The following is a 10,574-nucleotide window of genomic DNA, read 5'->3' on the forward strand; positions in this document are numbered from 1 at the left end:
TACAGACCCTGGATTTAATTTCTCTCAGTTCTCACCAGCCATAACAAATTAGGTCATTCTGTGTCAGTGAGACACTGGAGCAGACACCACTGGGGATTCTGGTCCAGTTCTGCTGCAGGGAGAATGAGGGAGACAGAATGGATCATATCTTCCTTTGCTTTCCAGATAGCAGTCATGGCATTCTTGGCAGCATAGGTAAAGGATTTTCATAAGGATACAGGAAAACCACAGATCCGTAAGTTTTATTTAAATTTTGCTCCCATAAGAGAGTGAGGTGATCTCTGACACCTGTGGCTGCCTGCCTTGCACAAAATGATTCAGTTGTACCTTGTGCCAAGGTCTAGCACCCAGTCAAACTCATCATGAGCTCAGATTTGCATTTCAGACACCCAAAATGTCCTTCCCTCTTGAAGGCTCTTTCATTTTCAGGTGGCACATGGCAAAGGCTGCATGGGACCTGTAAAAGAGACTGTGCTTTTGTTTGCAAAATGCACTGCTGTGGAGCTGATGGTCAACAGTTTCCTCAGGTCTGAGAGATTCTTCTGAGCTGGCACCACTGAGAAAGGTTCAGTTTTCTGTGGAATAAAACCTTTTTGAGCTCAGTGGGATGCTAGAAATTGAAAAGTCGTGGAGAGAGTGCTGAACCTGTTGTTCCTGAGGCTGAGATTTATGCTTTGGATTTGAACAGGAAAATCTAAATGACTCTTTCTTATAATTCACTGCTTTCACTGTGTTGTTTTACCAACAACATTTATCTTGTTCTTTTAATGTTATCATAAAAGTGGAGTAACAATACAATAATGGTGAATAATCTAAAATTCCATCCCTAAGGAAGGCTAATCAGATCAGTTCACTAATGACAACCAGCATGAGAATTGAATTAATTCTTTTTGTTTCCAATTAAAACTACCTGCCTTTAACCCTGTTTTATACAACTGACTACCTCTCAATTGAGTAATGTAGTTTTTATTTGTGAAATCTCATACTATTAAATGCAATGAGCTCATCCTTTTTCTTGGCGTCACCTCATCTTGATTCTGGCAGAGACACAAAGAAATTACAGCAGAGAGAAGACTGTAAAAAAGAGAGATCATTTTTCTCCTGAAAATAATGCTAGTCAAGTTTGCCCTGGAAGCTGTGAAGGAAAGTGAAAATTCAAGCCCAGTTCCATATTTAAAGTTATACACTGATTACAAGTCCAACATTATTACCCTTGCATTGTTTTCCATATGGTGAGTTACATTTTTCCTACATATTCATGTGTTTAAAAGATGTCAAAGCAACTGCAACTAGAAGAGATTATTTTCATTTGGAAGTGATTGTGACAACAATCACTGAGTCCAACCACCTGACATCTTCAGGGCTGACCAAAAATTAGAGCACATTACTGAGAATATTATCAAGTGCACTGAAAGCTCCAGAAAGTTTCAGACACAGCTTCCTCTGCAGCTATTCTCTCACCTAATTACTGCCTGAGAAATCCTCACAGTGCACAAGGAGAAGCAGCTATGATGTGTAAGTAATGAGATAATGTGGGCCATATTTCATCTCCTGAAGAAGATCAGTATTGAAGCAGACAAGGACTCGGTTCTCCCAGTTCCCCCAGTTCTCCCAGTTCCCCCAGTTCCCCCAGTTCCCCCAGTTCTCTCTCTAGTGCTTTTCCAGCACTGGGCAAGTCCCCACTTTCCAGTTTGGGAAGGAGGGTACATACACATGACCATTTTGGTTTTCTTCTTGCTAATTGCCTATTTTAAATGACAGAATGTCTCTGAGACAAGGCCTGCTCTGAGCCAAGTGCTGTGAGCCTCTGGTCTTAAATATCTCATGGTGCTACAAAATGCAAAGGGAAAATGGTTTCCACTGAGTTTCCTTCCCTTATGGCTTTCTTGGACTTTTTAAACAGCTCTGCCAGGATTGGGAGGCTTGTTTTTTTCCAGAACTCTTGTAAAGACACAGGAAGAATTTAATTATTGCAGTAGAATGACTTTTTTTCATGCTTATTTATTTAATGTTTGAATAGCTGAAAATGTCTTCTCAGTGTGTCCATTAAAGACTTCCTGCCTGGAGTGGATGAAGGACCCTGAGCATTCACAGGATATAAACCAGATTCAGACTGGAACCCAGCAGTATAAACACATCTTCAGTGCATACAAGAACCCTTAAGTCTTGTAATGTGAAACTTATTCCAGTTGTGTCTGTGTTTTCTCCTGCAAATAAACCAGAGAGATGGGCCTAAAACATTTTCCTGACACAGACAATTTCTCACCTCATTATTCTATCCTCTTTTTAATAGATTTATTTTTTTATTAGGATACTTTAAAGAAGTTTATAACTTAATCCAGCTAAATACAGGCGACTTGAAGACACCAAGTAGCCTGACACAAGTCCATGTTGCCAGGGCTCTTAAGTAAGAGGCCTCATTTTATATTTTGTGCCATTTCTAGGTATAATCATAGAATAGAGTACTGGATGTTTGTATACTTGAATGAAGATTGTCTTCTTGGCTCCACTTCTCCCCAGAATCTCCTTTCCAGTTAACTTCAGACAGAAACAACTGTGGATAATTATTATGGAGAGTTATATTTCTATTTATTGGAAAATAACTTCCAGTCCAGATTCAGGGGTCTGCCCTCCTCATCTAAGAAAAGTGGATGGAGCAATTAAATTATATCTGATATTTTTATTTTTTTTTCTTGATTGGAAACTGCACAGATTCTCAACAGTTACATCACTTTTCTTGATCATCTCTCATGAAAGAAATAGAGAATGGAAAGTGTTGAAATGTAGATATACAAAAGCATAGAAATATAGAAATATAGAATTAAAAGTAGATGGAGGTACAAAACTGCTAGGATGTTTGTGGTGAGTGTCGAAAGGAAGAAACTCCTTTTTTTTTGGGTGTCTTTACAACCATCAACTTAACTGGAGCATTGCTGGGCTAACACTCACCTGGTGATGAATTCCTGGGTATAGGAAATACTTCACACGTGGCATTCTGGGTGACAGATTAACCTCAGGTATGAGCATGGGCCATAATAAACTTTCACTGAACTAAAAATTAAAGGCTGTAAGAAAGCATGTCAAGTCACGTGTCTGTGCCCTGCTCCAAAGCCAGGGATATTCAGCAAGGCTTGAAAAACTGTTTTCTTCTTTAATAAGGAAAGAGAAACACGACTCAAAGCTCTGTGGTATGAAGTCACCATCCTCTCTGTTACTCACTCCCATTATCTCTTCTGCAATCTGGTCCCAGAGGAGCTTCCAGACAACCCTGGAAGTTTATCCCTGTCTAAGAGTTATTTAAAAGAATAAAATAACAATTATGGTATAGAGGAAGGGAACGGTGGTGTAAGAGTCTGGTAGTGTATGAAAATCCTTCCTTTGTGCAGAAAGCAGAACAATGTGGCATTGTGTGTGGGGAGGGTGGGGATGGGGAGCCAACACCTGGACCCGGAGCTGAGGGGAAGCTGCCCCATCATAACTCACAAATACAGCCTGAAAGGCAAGAGCCTGAGCCTGAGGTTATTTTACAGCCACACCAGGCAAGTTCCAGTCAGACTGAGCCCTTCTGCTGTAAGCACTGAAAGAAAGTGGATTTCCTGTCCATCTGTCCAGAGGAGCTGTGCGGGTCCAGCACGCTCAGCCCAGTAACTGAGGCAGACTTGAAGGGGCTCTGCACCCTCCTCAAGGGAAGGGAATTATCTAAAATTTGAGATAGTGGCTGATCAAACTTAATATAAGCACTGCTAGAGGTGGGGGAAGAAAATAGGGTAATTGAAAAATGGTGTGTTCTGTAAAATGCCCTGATTTGTTGTGTGTGCTTGTTTCCATGCGTAGGAAATTCTACAGGAAGTAGGATTTGTAAGCTTTGCTCGTGTAAAATCTGTCCCAGTCAAAATCTCTGGCTGTGAAATATTTGCTTAAGGGCTCTTTTGTTTCCCAGACAGTGTGAACTGGAGGGTTTGGCTCCTTATTCACAGCAAATCCATGACATTTTTTACTGTGAGGGTGGTGAGGCCCTGGCACAGGTTGCCCAGAGGAGTTGTGGATGCCCCATCCCTGGACACATTCAAGGCAACATTGGACTGGCCTGGGGATGTCTTTGGAGTTTAATTAGCTCCATTGACTGAAAAAATCACTGGCTTAAAGCTGTAGAATGGCATGGAGCAACTGAGAGGACTCCTAGGATACAGAACCTGTAAAACAAATAAGGGCCTCTGCTCCACTGGCATCTGGCTAGAGAGATAAAGAGTCCATAAAGTCTCTGGCTCTAAGGAAAGCACTTCTCCTGCTCTGTTTGGAAGAGGCAGCACAGATATAAAGGGCTCCAGCACATATTTTTGTGTTTATCCAGATATCCCTGTTCCCTGTGAGCTGTTTGCACTGGCAGAAAGTCTCACTGCTCTGCTTGCCTGTGCTTCCTGGGGAATCCCTGCCAGACTTCTCTGATGCCATGGGGTGATTGTGTGCTCAGATTATTTACTGAGAGTAAGGCATGGAAAACACTGCCAAACATCCCCAGGTAGCTTCCCTCCCTTCTGTGAGGAGAATAGAGCCTGATGTGTATTTCTGAGAAAAATAAGTGCTGGTCAAAGACTTTGCTCGCAGACCACAGGCCTTCCCTGGAAGATTCTTGGCACCAGAGGTTCAGAGGTCAAATGCTTTGATGTCAGGAGTGAAATGTTCCTTCTCAAAACACTAAAATCTTAGAGTGAGCAGATGGTTTAATGAAGAAACTGCCTAAGCACAAGACAATCTCACAGGTGACTCATAGCTTATTTCTCAAAATTCAGAGCAAGGACTTTTTAGGAGCTGTAATTATGGGTACAGACCGAGATCCCATTGATCAGTTTTTAAGTAAATTAGGATTCATTGTGCTTTCTTGAAAGGGAAGATTTATTAACCTCTCCTCTGGTTGGTGAGCTGGTTTTGGTTTATGCTAGTAGCCAAGAGCATGAAAGTTTTCATCTCAAAATAAGTTGTTCCTGCAGGTTGCAAACTTTCTAACCACAGTGGAGAGGAGGTGATGTACAGTATTAAATGGCTTAAGAGGTTACAAGGATAGAGGTAAAAAAGGACTCCTGATTTCTGTTGGTGATTTCTGTTCCAGAAGAGGGTAGGATATCTGAGCACCAGAGTTCTTCACAAAATACAGTTTTCTTTTGTCTTTGCCAAGAGCCAAACTGAGTTTAGTCCGAAGTCGAATCAGAAGGCACCAAGGTTCAAGAAGTAAAGCCAAAAACAATTTATTTTCTTAAAGATACAGTAAACTGTAACTTCTTCTCATCTGTGCATTTTAGCCAACTAGTTTTATGTCACCTAATGAGATTATTAACCTGTTTCTGACATTAGGTTTGTTAACCAAAAGAATGGTGTTCTCTCATTCTCCACCCTTATCACTGCTGAAGTAACTGGGATCTGACCATCTCTGTACCACCTTCCATTTAAACATCTACCAAAAGTGTCCCAGGAGGAAGCTGAGGGTATTTTTTCCTTATCATAAAGACCTGAAGAGACAGGGGTAGGTCTAGCTTGGAGAGAGAACTTGTGTGCCCCTAAATATTATAACTGATCATTTAGTATTTATTATACTCACAGAATTTACATGGGTTTACATCCATGCTGTGACTGCAGGTTTGTGGAAGGACCTGTGTTAGAAATCCCTGATGCTGATTTCTTAGTTTGTTGTTTGTTTTTTTTCTTTTTCATGGGCAGAGGAGTGTTGGCATTTTGTTTTGTGTAACTTTTTTGTTTTGTTGTTTGTGTGTTGTTTTTGAATGAAGTGGATAAGAGCAAGCAGTGCAGTATGAGAAATCAGACAGTAACCAAACTCACTTCCTCAGTGCTGCTCAAACTGCTCAAGTTTCTTTAGTTTTAAATATTTCTTTTTAAAAATATTAATTCTTTTAAATTGGTTTTGCATAAATATTTACTCTAAACTGTTGGTTTTTTTTCATCTGTCAGAGTTTGGAACTCTGAAGAATGTATGTTTTCTCTTAGTAGATACAGTAAGTACAGTAAGCACCTCTTTGAAAAGAATACAGCATCTCTTAAAAAAAAAAGAAGTTGATATTTATCAAATTTGAGGTCTTTTACAAGTGGAATTACCACTAACAACTTTATAAACATAGAATCCAGATATACAAATTCATACCCAGCATATCTACAGTTCACAACAGCAGTGCATCAGAGGAAGGCTGTAGCTGCAATTAATGGTTACATTTGAAATATTTAAACCAAAGTTTCAGCATTCTCAATAGTCATGATGTGGTACACTAGTGTAAAATTCTGCTTAAAATATGGCATTAAACAAAAAAGATGCAAGAAATGCGAGCAGGCACTATGCTTTTCTAAATCATCATAATTTTATACACTACAAGTTCTGGTTGAAAGCAGGGATAATTTAAAGTGATAATGTTCTTAGGTGTTCTTAAGACTTCTGGTGGTGCTGTGGCAGTTTATTGGAAAAACTTGAAACCAAAATAACAATATTTTAGCTGTTGTGTTGAGAGTTCAATCTCTGCTGTGCCTGCTGGGACATTTGGTAATGACTGTTTTGAAAAAATATTTGAAACTGAGATCTAGCAATTTAATTTCAGTTTTACATTAAGCCTGGATGAAATCTCCCTCTGCAAATTGCTGCCATCAACAAGGCACCTACCTTTTCGGACTGTCAGTGTGAAAGCCATCTCTTCTAAAACTGGTGAGTTGACTTCTGTGTGTGTTTTTAGTCTCACATTTTATTTTGTAATCTTATTGCCTAATTATATAGGTGTTCAACTCATTTTGCAAGAAAAACCAGTGACTATCAAAGTATTTATTTCTCTCCAAGAAGGGCACAGGAAGATGTGCATTGTCAAGTCCAAATGCAGAATGAATAGGTGTGACCAGGGAAATAGGTGTGACCCCTGGATGAGAATACAGCTTCATATGCTGACTAACAGTCTGGATTTTCTGGTGAGAGTCTCTGTTTTCTATTTGGTGTTTGTTGTTTTTTTCTGTAGACACATCTGTGATAGTAAGTTTGAGAGACAAAAATCAAAATCATGCTCTCCCTTGGCTTTTTCCCCCCTGTGCTCTTTAATTGCCTCAGTAACCTCAAGCATCCTGCACCTTTTAAAGACTATGAGCTACAGGACTGGGGCAGGCAGGGTGATCTCATTGTGGAGCTGATTCTAAGCAGTTGTACCCACATTCCAATCAATGACTTTCTCCAAACTCCTCTCCCATTGCTGCAGGGACTACTCAGAGCTGGGGGAGGCAGCAGAGTCCACATCCTCTGTGTCATGTTCGTGTGGGGGCACTGCTTGCCCACCTTTAACACGTTTCCACTTCATTCTTCTGTTTTGAAACCATACTTTGACCTGGGTGATAAAAAGAAAATAATTACTTGTTGCCTCAACCTGAGCTGTATAAGCAGAGCTATGCATAAGTGTGTAGAGAGATGATTTGTGGAATTCTAGAAGAAAAGGTGAACAGAGCCTCACAGGTTTGACTAATCCTTTATGGAACAATTCTTTCTAAAATGCTCCACACAGATGTTCCTCTGAAACCCTCAAAGATAGTACAAGTGCTTTGCCTAGAATCTATCTTCATGTCAAATAAGGCACAGTGCCTCTCATATATTTTTAACATCTAGGCCATTCAATCTAATGCTTTAGGATTTTTAATTTGCCTCACATAATTACATAATTGTTCTGCTGTCCACTTAGCCTTGATAAGGAAACCTGGACAATGAGATGACAATGAGAGAACAGAAATACCTCTCTCCACAAAACTCTGTATAATTGTCTTTCTTTATCATCTCAAAATACCACCTGACTCAGGAAGGGTATCAAACATTCATTTGAATAATTTCCTCTAAGTCAAAGGTGATATCCATAGCCCATATGTAAACTTTGATATATCAATATGTACCAATGAATGGTGATAAACAAGAACTCAGTAGAGACCAATTATTACCAAGTCTATCTTTAGTTTAGAGAAACATAATTAAATTTATTAACTACTTACAAAAATGTGTAACAAAGGTGTCTGAAAGAATGTGGAGGCTTTGTTTTAAAATACCTTTGTGCCATTGCAAAAGCAGACTCTTGAGTAACATATCTGGTTTTTAGCATTAGGGAGAAGTTGTGGGGGAGGAAGAAGGAGCTGGGGAGACAAGGGTTTGGAAAGTACTTGTCTTTCGGTGAGATCCAGGTTCACAGCTATCTCGTATCTCCTGAGCCTTGTCAAGTAGTTGTGGTGGGCAAATTCAGCTTCCAGCTCCCGCAGCTGCTCCTTAGTGAAAGCTGTCCTTTCCTTCCGTGATCTGCTGCTGCTTTCTGCCTTATTGCTTGAGTTCTGGTTCTCTAGGAGGCAAGCACACTTGTGTAATTGCTGTGTGTGAACATGTGCAGTTGCAGAGATCTAAACAACTCCTTGAAGTGCTCAGTGGAAGCTTTAAGATGTTTTGCTTTATGCCCCCTCGAGCTCAGCATGACTGAGTGGTGTTGCCAGCCTTGGTTTTGAGAGGACAGAGGTGGGACAGCTCAGTCAGGATGGGGAGTGTTGTCAGAATTGCCTGGGTCTGCACAGTCACAGAACAGGAGCTGTGGGAAAGAAGCTCTCATTCCTTGCTGCCATTGCATCGAAAGAGTTTCCTTCCCCACATTATAATTTTTATTCCTTATATACATTTTTTCATCCTCCCCTGATCTACCATGCAGCAGGCAGCCAAGAACATGCAGCATGCAGGATGTTAGGAGTGTTTGGTGCCCAGCTTTGGTGCAGGACATAAGAACAAATCACTCAGTGAGCACCCTCAGCTGTGGTGCATGGCCTGGAAATACTGGGGATGTAAGGCAGTAAAACAACAAAACAGAGAAACTGGTTTTTACCCAGGCCCACCTCGAACACTCTTGTGTTTTAATAACAGAGTGGATAATTCCACATCCCAGGACTTTCAGTTCTGTGTGTACATTACTTTTTCTAATCCTTGCTAAATGAAAACTACAAGCAGATCTGGTGTCTGTGTACATGACTGGCCTCAGTATCATCCTTGTCATTGTGATGTCCTGAAAAACCTGTTTGCTATTTGTGTACATTTCTGCAATTCAGTCAAGAGTCTTATTTCAAGGCCAAATTTCAAGCCATAGCCAAAGTGATGCTGTACCAATTATGATAAAAAGCAAACTTAAACTGACTTTGCCTGAGACTATGGCAACCCTTTTTCATTTTTTTCAATCCTTTCTTTTTTTCTTCTTCTTTTCCTTTCTTTTTATTATTTTTTGGTTTTTTTTCCTCCTGTGTATTTAAAGTTGGTGCTCAAAGAATCTCCAAGCAGTGCAAAGAAAAATGCATTTCCTTTAGTGAGCAAAGTCCAAACTGCCAGTGTTTCAGGGACTCAGTTTTATGAGTTCCTTGATGCTTTCTCCCCTCTTGCTCCTCTTGCTAGATTCCCTGAACTAAACATGCCAGCAGTATTTTTGTTATGCTGAGAATTAGTAAGTTAATTTTTGTGTGTAACCAGTAGGCAATGGAGTTCTGTGTGTCCTAGTGTAATATTTCTACCCAGAAATGATCAGCAAAATGGTAACAATTTTGCCTAAACATGTTTTTTTCAGTATAAATGAACTTAAATTCTACAAATGTCTGCAAAAGCTAGAAATCAATCAATTAATATTTTTATCCATGATGTGCAGCTTCATCTTCTGGGTGTCATTTTGGTGGCCAAAGTAGTAAAACTGGAGAAATCTGTGAGGTGTGACTGTGGACTTGGGTGGCTGAGCTGACCTGATCTCTGGCCATCAGAAGTGGAACTTTCCATTCCAAGGGAATCAGTCTGGTTTGTTCCATACTGGTTTTGCTGCTTCAGAACTCCACAAATAAAGATGGGGAATGTGCAGGAACAAAATTCCAGAAGTTTCTCCCCATGACTTTGCCCTCAGTTTAACAATCCCCTTTGTTCTCATCCCTTGCAGCACAGACACGCTATCACATTTCCCAGGGGCTCACAAGTGTGATTTGGGAGGGAGCAGTGGGGAATCAGGATTTGAAGTGTGGATCTGTTGCTGGGAACTTTGCCACCAGTCCCTGGGCATCCCCTGGGGTCTGTGCTGCCCTCACAGACTCGTGGAGGCTGCAGCAGCTCTCCAATGCCTTCAGCACATGGCAGAAATGATAAACAAGTAGCTAAAACAAAGTACACAGGAGTTCATCACAGCCCTGTGGGGAGGATTCCCTTTCCAAGGGGCAGTTTCACCCGTCTGCATCTCCAAAGGACAACAGCAGTAATTTAAAATGGGAATTTGGATATTTCTGGGAGCAGAGTAGGATGTACAGCTTGGAATCTCTCATGCACACTGCATGCCACAGGGTATTGTCAAGAGACAATGCTTGAGGTTCTGTGAGAGTCCAGAAGTGGAAATGTGGCCCAGCTGCTGCAGTTTTGACAACAGAATGTGAGAAATGACAAATGTGTGAAAGGACAAATCATCTTGGGCAGGTTTTTCCTACTGTACTGCCAGTTTAAAAAGAAGAAAGGAGACTAAGGAGAGTTCAGGAAGTTCAGGGAAGGAAGAGGGAAGTTTGGGAAG

General features: G+C 40.7%; 1 protein-coding gene across 1 annotated transcript in view; it reads right to left on the reverse strand.

The window, feature by feature from the left end:
* Positions 1 to 6,057: 6,057 nt before the first annotated feature.
* MEOX1 (mesenchyme homeobox 1) overlaps positions 6,058 to 10,574 on the reverse strand; it is a 7,548-nt gene continuing 3,031 nt past the window's right edge. The window contains exons 2-3 of the mRNA XM_015651223.2: positions 8,176 to 8,348; positions 6,058 to 7,361 (exon numbers count right to left, since the gene is read on the reverse strand). Coding sequence (XP_015506709.1) covers positions 7,239 to 7,361; positions 8,176 to 8,348 — 296 coding nt within the window. The 3' untranslated portion in view covers positions 6,058 to 7,238. The remainder of the gene's footprint in view (positions 7,362 to 8,175; positions 8,349 to 10,574) is intronic.

Source organism: Parus major, chromosome 27, assembly GCF_001522545.3.
Source record: "Parus major isolate Abel chromosome 27, Parus_major1.1, whole genome shotgun sequence".
NCBI classification, from domain to species: Eukaryota; Metazoa; Chordata; class Aves; order Passeriformes; family Paridae; genus Parus; species Parus major.